The sequence below is a fragment of the Amphiprion ocellaris genome, chromosome 6 (assembly GCF_022539595.1).
Source record: "Amphiprion ocellaris isolate individual 3 ecotype Okinawa chromosome 6, ASM2253959v1, whole genome shotgun sequence".
NCBI classification, from domain to species: Eukaryota; Metazoa; Chordata; class Actinopteri; family Pomacentridae; genus Amphiprion; species Amphiprion ocellaris.
Genome location: NC_072771.1, coordinates 32,227,925 through 32,245,932, shown reverse-complemented (window position 1 = coordinate 32,245,932; position 18,008 = coordinate 32,227,925). Strand labels below are relative to the sequence as shown.

Here is an 18,008-nt window from a genome sequence, read left to right as displayed (position 1 = left end):
TGACGCATCAATCAATGTGCAAGATATTATGAATGTACGTCAACTTTTTAATTAAAGAAAATAATAACGAAATCACTTCGGTTACAGTACTTTTATTTAATTTTCTGCATTATGGAAATACTCGAAAGTGCGAACACTAAATCATGAGCGCGCTTGTTTCAGACGTCATCTCTTTGCGACGTGTCTGTTCTGTCAGTCAAGCAAGGGACAAACGGAGAGACATGTGAACGTTTCTGTTGCTAAGGACCAGAGGATGACTTTAAAGTGAAACAACAACTTGAAAACATGACTTTGGCTCTTTCGCGCAGTCTGTGCAAAGTTTTATCCCGACAGACCGCTTCGTCAAGGTGAGTGTTTGTAGTACATCTGTCTGTTAGCTAATAAGGCGTTAGCTTCCTAAAGCTAACTTAGGTAAGGTTATTAGTGGAGAAATGCTTCTAAATTCGTTATGCAGATCATAAAACATTCGCGTCCACATAGAGCTCTCGCAGATGGCTTATTTTGCTCTGTATTCGGTTTGCGGTGTGTTGTTGTGCAGCTTCGTGTTGGGAGAACATCACCATGCTGTACAGAGTCCTTGGTTTGCACCAGTGATGACACTGAAGACATCTGCCCCACTGAGGTACGATCCAGACTGGGTTGTTTTCTCGATTAATCGATAAAGGGTTTGGTCTATTGAATGCCATAAAGTAGAGAAAAATGTTGGGCAGTATTCAGGGTTTCTGCAGGGTATTAAAAAGCATTAATAGTCATTAAATAGATTTTGTGAAAATTAAGACCTTAAATGGCATTAAAAGTCATTACATTTGATTCTCAGTGGCATTAAAAATTCTTTCTGCAGTTTTCCAAAAAAATTGATAATGATATAATAATATGTAATTATAGACTGATATGTGCATCTGCGTAAACATGTCGAAGCGTTGTGATAATTGTTCCGGCTGGTTGGGTACAATTGGCAAAAACTGCATGTTTTTAAAGTGGCTGGCAGACTGGACCAGGTAGAGGAGAGCTGGGAAATGGGGAAAAGCAAATTCCAGCAAAAATGGCAAGAAAACGTGGAATTCAGAGAATGACTGCAGCCCGTGGGTGGTTCCCAGATTCAGAAATAGTGAAATGAGGGGACAGTTTTCATATAAAAATCATCTTTTACAAAAAAAGCCAAACCTGTGTAATTTGCTGAGTTCACGGTCATGGCATTAAAATATTTACAGTATAGCATTAAAATGGCATTAAAAAGCATTAAATTTGACTGGCTGATTTCTGCAGAAACCCTGAGTATTTCCCAGAGCCAAAGATAAAGTTCCCAAATGTCTTGTTCTGTCCACAAGCCAAAGGAAAAAGGAAATTAGTCAAATTTAAGAAACTGGAATCAGTTTGATAAACAATGAAACCTTTTAGCTGAAGATGAGAATTGTTGCCAATTAAAGTTGACAACTACTCAGTAAATAATTGCAGCTCTATGCTTCATGTCAGTTGGCTGTTAGCTGCAAATTTGTTGGGAGGATATGCACTATTAAACTACAGCATTAGTTAAGACAGACCCTTCATTTAACTGCTAACTTAGTGACACTGTCTTGCATAGAGGTCCTGTGCTAAAATCTACTTTTAACACCTTTATTATTTGTGCTCATTTTGTCCTCACTCTATTGTTGTTAATCAATGATCATTACATTTTTATCAATTAATAATTCATTACATTTTCAAAATCCCACTTGAATCCTTTTACTTTTTTGTTTGAAGAATCTGAAATCAAACACTGACAGTGATATTGCTGACAAACAGACAAAGAACTGATCATCAAAATTTGTATTTCACTAACAAGTGAATCCTCCGTGGGTCGGATTTTGAACTGTCAAGTTCAAACCTAAGATAATGCAGATATGATGGCATTTGTTCATCTCCCCAAATCCAAGACTATATCTAGCCTCATGTAACAGTATTATTATACTCCTAGCAGCCACTTTATTAGGTATAACGTTACAATATTTTGATATACACTACAACTGTATAACTCAATAAAGTCTGCATTTAAGGATGCCAGCTATATTCAGTTTTTCTACACTATCACAGAGGAGTTAACAAGATGATGTGTTACATTGAATTACAATATTCTGTGAAAGTATATCTAATTAATGGCCCCTGAGTGCATATTATACTGATTTATTTCCCTGCTATTACAAAATATCTTGTGATTAAATATGCTCACATAGAGCTGTGATTTGTCTTGTACAAGAGCGGAGCCGAAAAAGAGGAAGAAAGTGGACCCAAGAAGAGAGCAGATGGCGAGAGAACGACTGAAAAAAAAGCTGAAAAAGTTGGAGAGGGTTCCACCTGAACTTATCCCGATAGAGGACTTCATGACTCCGAACAAATGCTTGGATGAAACAAGGTACTGCTCACTTTGCTGTTGCATGTCATCAGGTTAGATTTGTATTGAACATTACCCTATCTGCAGTGCTGAGTGTGGTGATGTACATTTAAGACTTTTCTTGTTGTAGTCAACAAATGCCCTGAAAATACCAAAGCCAAAGTGTCTAAAGCCTGGCAGATAGAGCTCATCAAAACAAATACATTTGTATACAACTATGAAAGATGCACTAATTAACACAATTTTTTGACAAGAAAAACATTGATGACACCAGACTGAAGCTACTGGCTATATGTTAGATGACGGTAATTGGAAATGCGCAGCTTCATAAAATGGGCAGCAGTAGAAGCTCCTGGATCAAATCGATGTAGTTAAAGTATTTCATGTCTCTGCCCACTGGATCCGTTTTATACTCATTAAAAAGATTTTAATCCAACAATGTCTTGGAAACTTTCGAACAATAATTAAAATTGCTTCACGTGACTTGTTCTTTTGTCAGGTTTTATTGTCGGTAACATTGAATGGATTAAGGATGGATTTAGCATGATGCTTTGACAGCCTGAGTTCAGTGAGATCCTCACTGTTTGTTCAAAACACTGGATTGAAAACAGTCTTTTTGAACTGAGGCTCCCACACATTACAATGGCATCGGGAGATTGGCTAATCATTATTCAACATTAAAAATGCTCATTTCAATATATTTCATGGAGATGCTTTTATATAGCATTTGTCTTTGACTCACTGTACATTTGCTCTTCCCTGTCTGGCTTTGAAGCGCTATAAATTCATATTTATTACTTTTACAAAGGGAACGCTCTTCTCCAAAGCTGTCATTTGAAGAAAGTGAGGGTCGAGCCCTGCTGCTGAAGGAGTGGTCTCGATACAAACAGGTTACCACTTAGCCATCACACCTCCATCACTAAAGCTTTTATAGAAAATGTTACTTCTGACCTCTGCTCTCCTTTATGATCACTTAGTGGACTATATTTGTTCTTGCAGAAGCAGCACAAGGCAGAAGTGCAGGCTCTTGAACTTGTCCTGGAAGCACAGAGGGAGGCACTGGAGGAGCTGAAGTTAGAGTCAGAGGAGCTGTACCAGGCAGCACTGAAGCCAGACACACTTCTCTTTCCCTTCGTTCATGAAGGTCCTGTCTATACACCACCAATCCCCAAGTACGACGCTCCTGATGGGAAATACAATGACGTGACTAAAGTGTACACACAGTGATGGACGGGACACGGTTGTGGGTGCAGCCTCTATGTATTGTTATTGTGTGTCCTCGTCTGTACATAATTCACGAAGCCAAGATGCAGTCTTGTAACAGCCTGCAGATGTAGATGATACGGAAACTTTTTTCCCTGCATCAGTTGAAGAAGACTTACAGCCATGTAAAATGCATTGAATACACACTTCTGTATAAAACATTGAAAACTGAAAATAAAAATGTGCTTTTTTAAAATTGATTTACTTTGTTCAGATTTTTTTTAACATTCTGTGTTATGGGAAAGTCAATAATTACACAAGGCAGAAAAGTGCTACATGGGTATGAGTTGAAACGATACAGCTCAATTCTGTCACAATAATGCATCAATAAGATAATTCATCAGAGGCATTACTTACTGCATACAGCTGAGTTACAGAGAAATGTTGACAAACTTTGTCACAATTCCACTGTTTGAGGCCAAAGTGTTCATTCTAATGCAGCTTCAATTTCAAATTCTAACCCATATCAAAATAAAGCACAGCGGGTTCTAAACTACATGAATGGATTACATACAATGTCAAACAATGATATTCATCCATTAGCCATATCCGCTTTTTCCTTTGTGTCATGAGGGCTGGAGTTTCTAAAAGGACAACCAATCTAGAACCTTTTTGCTGCAAATGGCAGTGCTGACTCCTGCACCAGTGCGCTGCACAAGGACATGAATAGAAAACTCATTTTGAGTCGGTGAGTCTCTTGAGTGCAGTCAGTCTCTGTGCTTCAGTTTACATAAGCTTTGGAGAATTAATTATTTATGACAAGAAGCACTGTCTGTGCAGAGATCACATTGTAATCACCAGCTGAATAGATGCTGTCATCCACATCACTGACCACTAGGTGCTGCCAACAAACCTACTGCACATATCAGTTTACATACAACAGCTCGCATGATACAACCTGTGAAGGCAGCAAGTGATCACCAGTTTGTCCTACACGTCTCTAAAGGTTGTCCATGAAGTGAAATGCAGTATGGAGCAGTGACAGCATCGTAACAGTGATAGTTCACGAATCCTGAGGCCCTCCCTGGTTCAGAGGCATATGCCAGTCTCTAGGAGGCTCTCTCCTCAATTCCCACACTGGGGTGAAGTTTCTTTGCTCTGCCACTCGGCTCCTCTCACTTCTCTGCAATGCCTCCTGCAAAACAGACACAATATGTACTATTTAGGATATTCAGACAGCCTGAAAGGTGCCACAAAGATCATAATTTAGGTTTTTAAACAAAGTGATTTCCTGCAGCTGCACCTTGGCCTCTGTGCTCCTGTGTTTCTCCCACTCTCTGCAGGCATCGTAGTCCTGCTTCCACTGCTGGCAGGATGGGCTGGTGCCGTGAGCGTAGTAGTGATGGAAACGATTCCTTATACTTTTGCAGTGTCTGAACTCACTCCAATAGTCTTCACATACCCGTGGTGGCTGGATGGACAAAAGCAGGAATAATCACCAATCCAACTTGAGCCAATTATACTTCAACCCATTCTGTTGTGTCCTGGTGAACGACTACATCACTTTTACTGCTCTGGTTAAGTCTAACACGCTCCACAGGCTTCAGAATGACAGCAATATGAGAGCACATTAAGAATCAACCTGGGGAGAACTAAACTTGCAGGGGTGGCTGTTATTCCTTCAATGAGGCTGAAATTCTAACCTCACTCTAGACTGTCTTACAGGGGTTAGCACTCACTTTCATTTACTTGCTGTCATGACTGTCTGTCTTGGAGTGATATTTTAAAATAAAACTATCATAGGGGCAAAATGACATGGTGAAAGGACTTTGAAACAAAAACTCCTGGGAGTTATATAAAAAAAAAATGGCATCCAAGAAACCCTGTTATTGTGAAATGAATTAGAATGTAACAGTTTTATACCAGTGAGCTGATGTTTAAAATGGTGTGATTCATTTCACAGCATTAGGTATATTAGGTATATATGTCGTTAATTATTCACATTGCCATGTATTAGTTAATCCTAAGAGCTTTACTAGAAGGGAACTGGACTTCGCTTTCATCTGAGAGGCTTCTTCAGCTCCAACTGACTAAAGGGGGGGTCCCAGATATGTACTGTCACCCCAAATCACATGTTTAATAGTCCATTAATATGGATTTATTCAAAAATACTACTGGCTACAGACATGTGCCACATCGCAGTAGCACCCATGTGTGAACCCAAAACTTGGCAAGTACATTTACATTGATACTTGAATTCTGATTATGTGCCTTTTATCTGCGTCGACGTGACTGAAACTATTCAGGTTTCTGTGTTTAGGCATGTCTTTGACTCTTCAACATGCCCTTGAGCCTCAGCAAAATGCACCCAAACTGAGTTCTTTTTAAAGATCAGGATGAAACTGCTAAGATTTATGGCCATGTGAACTCTTCTGCACTGTGACTTGTCTGCTAGATTGGCTGCCTCCATCTATACACCTGTGATATGCAGCAAAAGCAACCAGCGAAACTGATTCTCCAGAATATTGATGCTTGGCTTACACTTGTGCTTTATTAAGATATTTCTCTTTAATTAATACTGAAGGTAATCATGCTCATCCTGTTACTGCTTTTGTATAAAAATGAATACTGTGAAATTCAATGTCTTGTCTGCTTGCCTTAAAAATGAAATGGCTTTACATAGTAACAAATTATAACATAGCTTCCTGTCTTAGTTTGTTGTAGGTCCATAAATTATATGTAATGCTATAAAGGCTTGGCAGCTCCAAGAGGAATAAAATAAATCCTGAATTTTAAAACAAATTTGTTCACTGCAAAAGGGTGCTAGTATAGCTCTAGACATGGAAAAGCAAAAAATACAGTGACTTAACAGTAAACAAGGGTCCACTCACGTGCTGGTTTACAAAAATGATTTCACAAAAGAAGTTTCAAAAACTGCCATATCGTCTGTGGGTGACAATATACATACATGTCAGGGCCTGCCCATGAGACACTTAGAACTGAAGAAGCCTCTTGGATGAAAGGAAAATATCTTCAAGAACTGAAACTAGAAGTCCAGTTGCTTTCTACATAAACTGTTGGGATTATGGTGACCTGGACGACTGAGAATCCACACAAACATATGTATTAACAATTTCTATGATTTATTACCATTTTAACAAGACGGCTTTTTCTAATAATACTATTTAAATTTTTATTATGGTTGCATACCTATCTCAGTTTTCAGGTCAAGGTCCAGTATGGTACAAGGAAAACAAGAAATATAAAACATTTAACTGCCTCTCTATCCAACTGGTTTACTAGACAAACTCTGGTTGTGTTTTCCCTTTAAAGAGTCTGCTGTAACTGGCTATAACCTACTAATAAAACAGTAAAGTTTACAAATGTAAAAACCATAAATATTCAAAATGTGCAGCATTTTCAAAAATAGCTGTGCTTAAACTGTACTCATATAAGCAGTTTTCAGGTTCACACAATATTTTCTCGTGTAAAAAACACATCAATTAAAGTGCAGCATTTAGAAAATTAACTACTGGAGCCGCACCATGGTTGTCAGGTAACTTGAGCAGCTCTGGATTTCCACACACCGGTCTGGAGAGTAACAGTAGACGAGTGTTTGAAGCATCAATAGTTGGCTAATAGCGCCCCCCTGCGGTCGCTAATGTTCAGGTGAACCTCCGTTTGCTCAGGAGCTCATCTGGCGTTACAATCATATACGTGTAGTTGTCACAGCTGACATGCAAAGCTGAATTTCAAAGCAAATCGTGAATAAAATAAGCAGCTGACACCCCCTCAGCTCTTCTTTGACATTGCTAATAGCTAGCTAAGGTTACTTAGCAGCGCCAGCTAATCACCTTGCTAGCTACTCCGTTAAGATTTGGCATTTTTCATTCTTTATCAGCACTATTTCAAGTAAAAAAAAAAAACAAAAGAACCCCAGGAAATGATGGCACAAATGTAATTTAAAAGACAATTTAGCATTCATTTACCCTCCACGCAGCTTCTCTTGACCGCTCCATTGCAAACAGCGATAGCTTCAACAGCAACGGTACTTCCGGGCCGCTTTCCTTTCACAACAAAAGCGCTACCACACAGTTCTAAAGCACTTATTTTTGAAGATTATTCCGGCTGCAAAGCACTTTTGGACAGAAAACATTAAATTAAAAAATGTGTGCGCGATTGAAGATCTGCTCACGGCTGTAGCACAGTTTATTTATGATTTATTCTGAGTATCTGTTTTGAACAAATATAGAAAGTTTCTACACATTGGTAGTTTCCATCATCCGCTGGTAATGAACTTTCATCATTTGTCGTTTTATGCATTTATGCTGTCACATTTTGTCAAATTATAACAGTATTGAAAAACCAACCACTAATCATTGGCGTATTCGTGCATGAATGTGGCTAAGTCACGTGCAGCAACTTTATCATACTCCACCCTCATTCTGGTCATTCATGTACAGGCAACAAGATCACAAAAAATATTCTCTGCAATTCATTTCAAAACACAATCCTTTATTTGTTTATAAATAAACCAGGAAAAAGGGGAGAAAAAAACTTGAAAATTATTTCTTATTTTTATATCTCAGGAAAAAACTCAAGCATAAAATTATTTTCTTGATCATTAAAAGGCATTATTGCTCCCATTTTACATGGGGTTCTGGATAACAGCATATTTAAACTGAATTGTAAAAATGTGACAATTACGGAAGAGGGGAGGTCGTTCTAAGTCAAAAGTAAATCAAATCTGATACATTTACGGCAATAATTCACAAGTTATGCTTTGTGTTGGTGATATAATCTAAACTGTCCGGCTCAAATCTGTCACCCTGAACTTGTGAACACCAAATTAGAACTGACAGTATTTTATGCAGCTCAGTCTTTTTAAGCAAAAACATTACTGTCAGAGTTCTACTATAATCCAAAGTCACAGCAAAACTCCCATTTAAAAGCAACAGAGACTTTGCTGCTGAAGGTGACCAAAGATATGGGAGATTTGTGCACATAAACCAACTTCTTTATTTGTGATTCTTCAAGGCTTTCTGCCTTTCTTGCGTAGCGACTGTCCTTGTCCAGAGAAGGCGATGAATCTGTTCATGGCATCATCCTGAGAGGATTTAAAAGATGGAGATTTAGGCATGGCTGTAATTGCAAAACTATAGCATGACCCCTAAATAAAGGAATCTCATGTAGAGAACTAAATATAATTATATCAATCACACCATTAAACCATTAAGTTCACAGTCTGTTGGGAAGGAGATGCATAAGGGAATTAGACTTTGAATAAAAATAATCTACTTTACTTACATCATCTACAATTTTCCTCGGCTGAGGTCTGGAGTTTCTGATGAAGGTGATTCTGCCAACTTTGAAGTCGTAGTTGGGAATGCCTCTGTGTGATGTAAGAGTAGACATTAAGATTAGTAATTTATACTCAAACTTTTGCTCAAAACTTTCAGTCACTATGCATCATCTGACAGTCTGTTGTGCCTCACTGGTTCACATTGTGTGTCTCCATTCAGTTCACCATCCCACCTTGAACCAAACTGTGGAAGATCTAGTTCTAGCTGAAAAATGCTGTCTAAGGTAGCCAAAATATAAGTGCTGTTATTTACCTGGTGGCTTACAGCTTAAGGTGACGAATATTTGTTACATGTCATTCCTCACCTCTCTACTCTGTGCTGTTTGATAAACAGTCTACGGAGGAATCTTATACTGTTGTTGAGTTGTTGTGTGTTTTAATATTTGACTGTAACACTCCCTAATGTCTACATATGTAAAAATACGGAACATTTTTTACCTTTTAATGTCACTCGGGGCGAGAGGAGCAGGGCTGGGTTCAATCCCTTTTGTTTTACCATCCAATCGATTGCCAGAGCCAGTGAAAGCCTAAACATAAAAAAGTAAGAAGTTATATTAGATCCTATTACCACAGTTATCAGTAGTCCAATTTTTTTTTTTTGTCTCTACAGTATTTTGTACTCACTCTGAATCCCATGTCCATGTCAGCGTAACTGCTGGGATCTCCTTCTTCCTCCTGTCAAGAAAAAAGTTTATCACATTGTCCAGAGCATAAAATTTACAGGTACACTAAGGGTTTGTTCCTTACTGTTGGTTCTTCCTGGTGTGGAGGTCGTCGTTCAGGCTCTTTGTAACCCAAAGGAGCATCAAAATCCACCTGAAAAACAGAATCACAACACATAGTTGCAGTAGACAATGCAACAGAATAGCTCCCTATTGTTAGTGTAAATATCGAGAGCCTTACATTCATATCGCACTCAATGATGGACACTGCTTTGTCTGGCTTGGTCTCCATTACACGTAGCTCATATATCTGAAACACACAGATTGCATTACCAGTGGTACACAGAAAAAAGAAATAAAACTTAAATATCTTCACATATCAGTCCAATACTAATTTGAACAAACTGACTAACCTTTTCATTGTAGTTGATAGCTATAACATCACCAGTTGTCAAGCATGCAAAGTTTCTCAATGCATTTTCCAGCCTGTAATAAAATGACAACTTAGTTAAATCACTTCAACTAAACACAAAATATGAAAAAAGGTCAAATTCATTGTCCTGGCTAATATTGCGTACACGGCCTTGGGGTTTGTGATGTCTAGGAAGTCTGGACTCTGAGGCTGAAACTTTGAGTAAGTAGCAACCATAAGGTTAACACTCTCCACTTGAACCAGACCACCTTCCTCCAGCAGAAGATTCTGCATCATCTGCAACAAAGAAAAGGAACCAAATATCAGAGTGGCCTTGACTGATATTCAAAGAGTGGCTTTAAAAGCATTAAATATGCAGAGGTCATTTCAGACAATAAAAATATGTAGTTAGATTTCATGTCTGTTCTAAGATCACACCCATCATACACTGTTATTCAGTGCTTTTATTAACTACATTTTTTACTTACATAGATTTTTATACTATTGCTTTTACTTCTGTCTGAATAAAGTATTATTGTTTATTTCCACATAAGAAAACATCAAAATAGCAGACATCTGAGTCTCTGTGATACAAACATCAAATTCATGACTGTTTCTTACCCAGTGTGGAAGATAACAGATTCCCTCATCTGCCACAAACTCCAGAACACCACAGTGTGTCATTCTGTCGGAGTTCTTGTTGGTCAGCTTAAACAGCATTGGATAGGTGATGTTAAGCCTGCCTGTACAGGACAAAGAGAATAAAGATGAGAATCACAGATGGTCCAAACGGAGCATCTAAGGCCAAAATATACTTGATTTGACTTAAACTTACTGAGCTGGTCGAGAGCTGAAGGTGGCATTATTACTGAAAAGAACATAAATAATGATTTCAGGCATAAACAGTATATGTATTCATTATTATCTTTATAGTTAGTCAAAGGGTTTCCAGTAATCAATCTGAAAAACAAAAAGTACAAGTGTGGAAGATTGTGTTTAAGATTAGAATTCAAATATAACATTGAGAATGACTGATAATGTCTGGCTAAGTGTATACGCAATAGATCATATTTGGTCTGTGATATTACAAAATAATATTGTGAATATCGCAAATATTGTGACATGCAAAGACAACAAAAGTCTTACAATGCCTACTGTATTGATGACTGTTCAGCAAATATCTATCTTTCACTGCTGGGACTGATAATATAAAAAGGCATCACCATATGCAACAAAGAAAAGCATCAAATCATCATAATTGATAAGCTGGAGCCATTGATTATTGCCACTTTTGCATCAAGGTCTGACAAAAATGAAAATCTAATATTCAAAATATTTGCTAATCAATTTTCTGTTCATTGATTAATCAGTTCATTAACTAAACGCTTGAGAAAATTTAATTGATGTAAGTATGATATAAAGGTACCCAAACAAGTTCCTGCTTTGCTAGGTGAATTGTTTTTCTAGGGTTACTGTACACGAAACAAATGTTTCAGTAGCCTTTTCAGTTACTCTACGCATGTTGCATGTTTGACTTTAGGAATCCCTGCATTAAAACATAGGCTATATGCTTGATGTGGACGAGAAACTGAAGGACAGAAAACTTGTAGAATGCCAAAGGGAACTGTGGAGTGAGTAACTCCTACATTGTCAGTTCAAACGGTGAATCCTGATTTTGAGAAGAAACTATTTCAGTGAGGAAAAGTCACGAAAACATCAGATTTCAACCTGTATCTAAACATATTTTCTGATTTCAGATGGCTTACTCGCAAATCCGAAAATGCATCTAGTTCAGAAACCTTGAATTTGCTGATTATATGAAACTAGATATGGACTAGACTAGAATATTTGTTTGAATACAACTCACTTTTGCCTCCTTTCTCCACATCGGAGCGGTCGTTTGGACCAGCCAGCATAGACACCGAGTAGCAGCGGTACTGAGTAGAGAAGCGGTTCTGAAAGCCTCGGGCCATCGCGTGGTCGAAAACTTGGAAGGAAAACTGAGGCACAAACATACCATTGTAACATACAAACGAAACTGCGATGGTTTTGCGCTAAGTGGTAACGCCACGGCAGGACAACACCAACATGACAACGCACCTTTCTGCTCTGCGTGTTGTTGTTAGCCGCTCGCTAGCTAAACTGCTACAACAACGGTTTATTTTGATAGAATTTTGCCGTCAGTGGTGAACAAAAGCAGAATAGTACTCACCATGTTGAAAGTTTAGATGTTCGGCTGTCAAACGACTGGAATGAAAATATCTATTTCGGTTTTCTTTTTGGAAAAAAACACATATGTGGTGAAATGCCACTGTTGTCTTCCGCTTCTTCCGGAAGCATACAAGTCGACAGAAGGAAATGACGACAGGACGACCGTTAGCCAATCACAGCAGTCCCTCACTTCTAATACTACTCTGCATATAGAGACCACGCGATAGCTCCCAGTGAACAGGAGGATTTTATTCGAGGAAGTCAGACAGAGAAACACTAAACCTGACACTGAAACGGGGCGACAGCTCTGTGTCTCGTAGAAGATTTATTTTCAAAGCTACATGTGTGACGGTAATAATCCATGCCAGAGCAGACCTCATTAGCACTTCCGCTAGGTCGACTAACCTTTCCGGTCACTCCAGGGACGCTGTTGTCGGTAATGTAGCCAGAATATGGATTTTTCGTTTGGGCTTGACAAAAATGAGAACAAAAATATTCAGAGCAAGTGGAGCAGCTAGCTAACGCTTATTACAGTTTGGTTTACGTTTTCAAAATGACATTTTTGAAATCACGTAATTTTTCCGTAAAACAAATCACGGCTTTTATTTTGTAAGAGATTTCTGGAAACGTTGTTTATTCGTAATTCCGCTAACTTGACTGAACGTGGGCTGCAGTTCCCGTTATTTAAACATCAATATGATGTATAAATGCAGATGGACTTCATATATTTCACTATGCAGACATTTTTATTGATGTCCAGTATATTTGATAAACATAAACATATTTGATACAAATATTAGAAATGGATATCTGTTTCCTCATAATAATTTAGTTAATGCAATTAAATGTTCATCGGTGATTCATCTTTAGTGTGAAACTTTTACTTTGCACCTATATTTTTTTTAAAACTGTAGGTCATTTTAAGGTAAGACATTAAAGGATAGTTTTCTTAGGTAAATGAATTTAAGGTTTAATTGACTGAAATCTTTCAGTCAATGTTGTGTTTCTTTCAATTTGAAATATCTCGATTTAATTAATACAGCTCAGTCAGTTACATTTTATATTAATAAGAATTCTTATTCAGTTTAGCACTAGATGGCATATCAGTTCATTGAGTATTTCAGAGCCATTTTTTTCTTTTCAATTATCTGTATTTAAAGTGATATTATTAAAATATAATTGTAATGAAACATCAGCAACATAAGAAACGACCAAATATACAAAGGAAGTGCAGCTATTTTAATATAAAAAAAAAAAGATCTATCAGAACATGGTGAAAGTGCAGCTAAAGTTAAGTAAAGTTAGCTTGGATATGCTATGGATAAGCAACGTTTTCCTTTGACTTCCAGAAAAATAAAAGCCTCATATTTGCTATTTATTAAAAAAATTACTAAAAGCAACACTTCCACCAAGTTTGTTTTAGTTTGTTGGTATTTATTGGTGGAGCAGCAGCACATTTTCCACAGACAGTTTTACTGTCCGTTGTCTTGTTTTAATCAGTTTTCAGCTCAGTAATTCAGTCCTTCGGCTGATTGGACCAACAGACACTGAAGGACTCCAACAGCTGGTTGGTAATAAATGATAATTTACTGATCGGTGCTGGTTTTAATGAACTTTATGTTCAACTTCAGAGTCAGATATAATGTGAGCGGTGAACCCTAGGAGTTGGTGGAGTTTATTTGTATGTGTTGATGAGAGAAGAGAGTTAGCATCCAGTGAATATTAGCTTTAATGTGAATTAGTGATGCAAATTCAGATGTTCTGTGTTGAAGATACATTTAGTTCTAGTATCATAAGTACAAAAAGGAAAATGGAAGTTTAGTTCTGCTACGTCAAAGATTTCAGGAATAAAATAACTAAATGAGTCTTTATGCCTCAAACTTTATTTTACAATAATGAAATAATCACAGATAATAAAAATATAAATAGCAGAGAAAACCTGAGAATAATTTCCTTAAAATTCTATGAAGGAAAAGCAGCTTTTTATCCTGAAAAATCTGAATCAGCTCCAACATCTGCATCTGACAGCATCAAGTCAACCAGAAAGAAAAGAAAAAAAGAAAATGACTTCTTTTTGATCACATCTGTTCCGCTGCTCACAGGCTGCTGCTGCTCACATTCTTCACCTTTATAGGCCACATTTAAAAGTTCAGCACACAGGTGCTCTGCTTTGGACTGTGACGATGTCGTCAGTGATGTGGAGAGGAAGTTTCCATTTATGACGCTTTATGACGCTCGGGTCGGACTTGATGTTTGACATACTGACCGACAGCTCAGATTTAACTGTCTATAGTTCCGTTTTGATGGCTGTTAAATTTTCACTCAAAGCCGCCAGGAGCTGGGTCTTTAAAATAACTGCCGTCTCGTTACAGAGTGAAAGTAGCAGTTCCTCCTTAAGGTCTCAGATTGCTGCATCTGAGGGTCTCTTCAATAGAAGACGTAGTTGATGAAGACGTTCTGGAGCAGGACCAGAAAGACCACGACCAAGCAGCCTTGAGATCTTAGGCAGCTTCTCCCTCAGGTGGGTGTCAACGGTGTTCACAGTCAGGTCTGTGGTAATCCCGTCAAAAAACAAAACAGAAAAAAATCTAGATTATAAATCAACATGTAACCAAAGCACTCTGTGTATAACGCCATAGTATAGGATGTAGTTCAGAAAATGTCAAAGTATAGTATACTTTTCAAGAATAACATAGTATGACCTGTAGTTCATAGTATAGAATGTTGGCACAAAAAACCCCATAGATTATTATGTGGTTCAAAAAGCACTAAATGATAGGATGTTGCCTAAAATTGTCATGTATGATATGTGGTTCAAAAAATGTCATGGTGCAGTATATTGTCAAAATAGTATGTTATTCAAGAAAACATCAGAGTATAATATGTCGTCTAAAAAATGCCATAGAATAATATTTCATTGCTCAAGTAAAAGTGTAGTAATTTTTAAAACTGTTCAAATTCTTATATGTTGTGAAAAAAAATCATAGTAATATGTCAGTTAAAAAAGCCTATAGTATAGTGTATCGCCCAAAAAACGTCATAGGATGGCATTTTGTCTAGAAAACGTCATAGTATAGCATGTCGCTCAACAAACGTCACAGTATACCATGTCGCTCAAAAACATCATAGTATAGCGTGTCCCCCCAAAAAACGTCATAGTATAGTATGTCGTTCTAAAAATGTCATATTATAGCATGTCACTCTAAAAACGTCATAGTGTAGTATGTCGATAAAAAACATCATAGTATAGCATGTCGCTCTACAAATGTCATAGTATAGCATGTCCCCCCAAAAAACGTCATAGTATAGCCTTTGGTCCACAAAACGTCATAGTATAGCATGTCGCTCTAAAAACATCATAGTATGACATGTTGCTCTAAAAACGTTGAAGTTTAGCATGTCGCTCAAAAAACAGAGGCTGTGAAAAACACTCCAGAAAGGTTTTCTTTAAAAAAAAAAAATCATCATGAATTTTGGCGCAAAAAAAACGCCATAGTATACTATGTCGAAAAATGTCATTTTTAACATGTTGTGAAAACATGCCATATGATGAAATAATGTAAAGGAGGCCATGAAAAACACTATGGTAAGGTTTTCTTTGAAAAAAAAATCATCATGAATTTTGGCGCAAAAAAAACGCCATAGTATACTATGTCGAAAAAAAATGCGATTTTTCAACATGTTGTGAAAACGTGCAATATGATGAAATAATGTAAAATACGCCGTGAAAAACACTATGGTAAGGTTTTCTTTGAAAAAAAAAAATCATCATGAATTTTGGCGCAAAAAAACGCCATAGTATACTATGTCGAAAAAAATTTGCGATTTTTCAACATGTTGTAAAAACGTGCCATATGATGAACTAATGTAAAGGAGGCTGTGAAAAACACTCCAGAAAGGTTTTCTTTGAAAAAAAAATCATCATGAATTTTGGCGTAAAACAACGCCATAGTATACTGTCGAAAAAAAAATGCGATTTTTCAACATGTTGTGAAAACGTGCCATATGATGAAATAATGTAAAATAGGCCGTGAAAAACACTATGGTAAGGTTTTCTTTGAAAAAAAAATCATCATGAATTTTGGCGCAAAAAAACGCCATAGTATACTATGTCGAAAAAAAAATGCAATTTTGCAACATGTTGTAAAAACGTGCCATATGATGAAATAATGTAAAGGAGGCCGTGAAAAACACTCCAGAAAGGTTTTCTTTGAAAAAAAAATCATCATGAATTTTGGCACAAAAAAAACGCCATAGTATACTATGTCGAAAAAAAAATGCAATTTTGCAACATGTTGTAAAAACGTGCCATATGATGAAATAATGTAAAGGAGGCCGTGAAAAACACTCCAGAAAGGTTTTCTTTGAAAAAAAAATCATCATGAATTTTGGCGCAAAAAAAAACGGCATAGTATACTGTCGAAAAAAAAATGCGATTTTTCAACATGTTGTGAAAACGTGCCATATGATGAAATAATGTAAAATAGGCCGTGAAAAACACTATGGTAAGGTTTTCTTTGAAAAAAAAATCATCATGAATTTTGGCGCAAAAAAACGCCATAGTAAACTATGTCGAAAAAAAAATGCAATTTTGCAACATGTTGTAAAAACGTGCCATATGATGAAATAATGTAAAGGAGGCCGTGAAAAACACTCCAGAAAGGTTTTCTTTGAAAAAAAAATCATCATGAATTTTGGCGCAAAAAAAACGCCATAGTATACTATGTCGAAAAAAATTTGCGATTTTCCAACATGTTGTAAAAACGAGCCATATGATGAACGAATGTAAAGGAGGCTGTGAAAAACACTCCAGAAAGGTTTTCTTTGAAAAAAAAATCATGAATTTTGGCGCAAAAAAACGCCATAGTATACTATGTCGAAAAAAAATGCGATTTTTCAACATGTTGTGAAAACGTGCAATATGATGAAATAATGTAAAATACGCCGTGAAAAACACTATGGTAAGGTTTTCTTTGAAAAAAAAAATCATCATGAATTTTGGCGCAAAAAAACGCCATAGTATACTATGTCGAAAAAAATTTGCGATTTTTCAACATGTTGTAAAAACATGCCATATGATGAACTAATGTAAAGGAGGCTGTGAAAAACACTCCAGAAAGGTTTTCTTTGAAAAAAAAATCATCATGAATTTTGGCGTAAAACAACGCCATAGTATACTGTCGAAAAAAAAATGCGATTTTTCAACATGTTGTGAAAACGTGCCATATGATGAAATAATGTAAAATAGGCCGTGAAAAACACTATGGTAAGGTTTTCTTTGAAAAAAAAATCATCATGAATTTTGGCGCAAAAAAACGCCATAGTATACTATGTCGAAAAAAAAATGCAATTTTGCAACATGTTGTAAAAACGTGCCATATGATGAAATAATGTAAAGGAGGCCGTGAAAAACACTCCAGAAAGGTTTTCTTTGAAAAAAAAATCATCATGAATTTTGGCACAAAAAAAACGCCATAGTATACTATGTCGAAAAAAAAATGCAATTTTGCAACATGTTGTAAAAACGTGCCATATGATGAAATAATGTAAAGGAGGCCGTGAAAAACACTCCAGAAAGGTTTTCTTTGAAAAAAAAATCATCATGAATTTTGGCGCAAAAAAAAACGGCATAGTATACTGTCGAAAAAAAAATGCGATTTTTCAACATGTTGTGAAAACGTGCCATATGATGAAATAATGTAAAATAGGCCGTGAAAAACACTATGGTAAGGTTTTCTTTGAAAAAAAAATCATCATGAATTTTGGCGCAAAAAAACGCCATAGTATACT

General features: G+C 36.7%; 3 protein-coding genes and 1 long non-coding RNA gene across 6 annotated transcripts in view; 2 read left to right on the top strand and 2 right to left on the bottom strand.

Annotated features, from left to right (window-relative positions):
• Window positions 1–172: 172 nt before the first annotated feature.
• Window positions 173–3,831, top strand: mrpl40 (mitochondrial ribosomal protein L40). The gene is made up of 5 exons (XM_023283441.3): window positions 173–347; window positions 539–622; window positions 2,234–2,389; window positions 3,177–3,258; window positions 3,368–3,831. The coding sequence occupies exons 1-5, from the start codon at window positions 286–288 to the stop codon at window positions 3,593–3,595; spliced, it is 612 nt and encodes a 203-aa protein (XP_023139209.1). The 5' UTR covers window positions 173–285; the 3' UTR covers window positions 3,596–3,831.
• On the bottom strand, window positions 3,610–7,652 carry c6h22orf39 (chromosome 6 C22orf39 homolog). Its single transcript, XM_023283442.3, has 3 exons — window positions 7,561–7,652; window positions 4,875–5,042; window positions 3,610–4,766 (listed from the first exon to the last, which is right to left on the bottom strand). The coding sequence occupies exons 1-3, from the start codon at window positions 7,588–7,590 to the stop codon at window positions 4,635–4,637; spliced, it is 330 nt and encodes a 109-aa protein (XP_023139210.1). The 5' UTR covers window positions 7,591–7,652; the 3' UTR covers window positions 3,610–4,634.
• Window positions 7,653–8,065: 413 nt separating this feature from the next.
• On the bottom strand, window positions 8,066–12,378 carry ufd1l (ubiquitin recognition factor in ER associated degradation 1). The gene is made up of 12 exons (XM_023283455.3): window positions 12,220–12,378; window positions 11,875–12,007; window positions 10,843–10,875; window positions 10,629–10,750; window positions 10,174–10,304; window positions 10,009–10,081; window positions 9,837–9,905; window positions 9,681–9,749; window positions 9,558–9,608; window positions 9,372–9,460; window positions 8,879–8,963; window positions 8,066–8,678 (listed from the first exon to the last, which is right to left on the bottom strand). Exons 1-12 carry the CDS (start codon window positions 12,220–12,222, stop codon window positions 8,604–8,606), a joined length of 933 nt encoding a protein of 310 aa, XP_023139223.1. The 5' UTR covers window positions 12,223–12,378; the 3' UTR covers window positions 8,066–8,603.
• Window positions 12,379–12,394: 16 nt separating this feature from the next.
• LOC129349152 (uncharacterized) overlaps window positions 12,395–18,008 on the top strand; it is a 14,059-nt gene continuing 8,445 nt past the window's right edge. The window contains exons 1-2 of one of the 3 annotated variants that reach the window (XR_008602039.1): window positions 12,395–12,569; window positions 14,591–14,739. This is a non-coding gene — a long non-coding RNA (uncharacterized LOC129349152). Of the gene's footprint in view, window positions 12,655–14,590; window positions 14,740–18,008 lie in introns of all 3 variants that reach the window. The other 2 variants (XR_008602038.1, XR_008602037.1) reach the window with 2 other exon arrangements.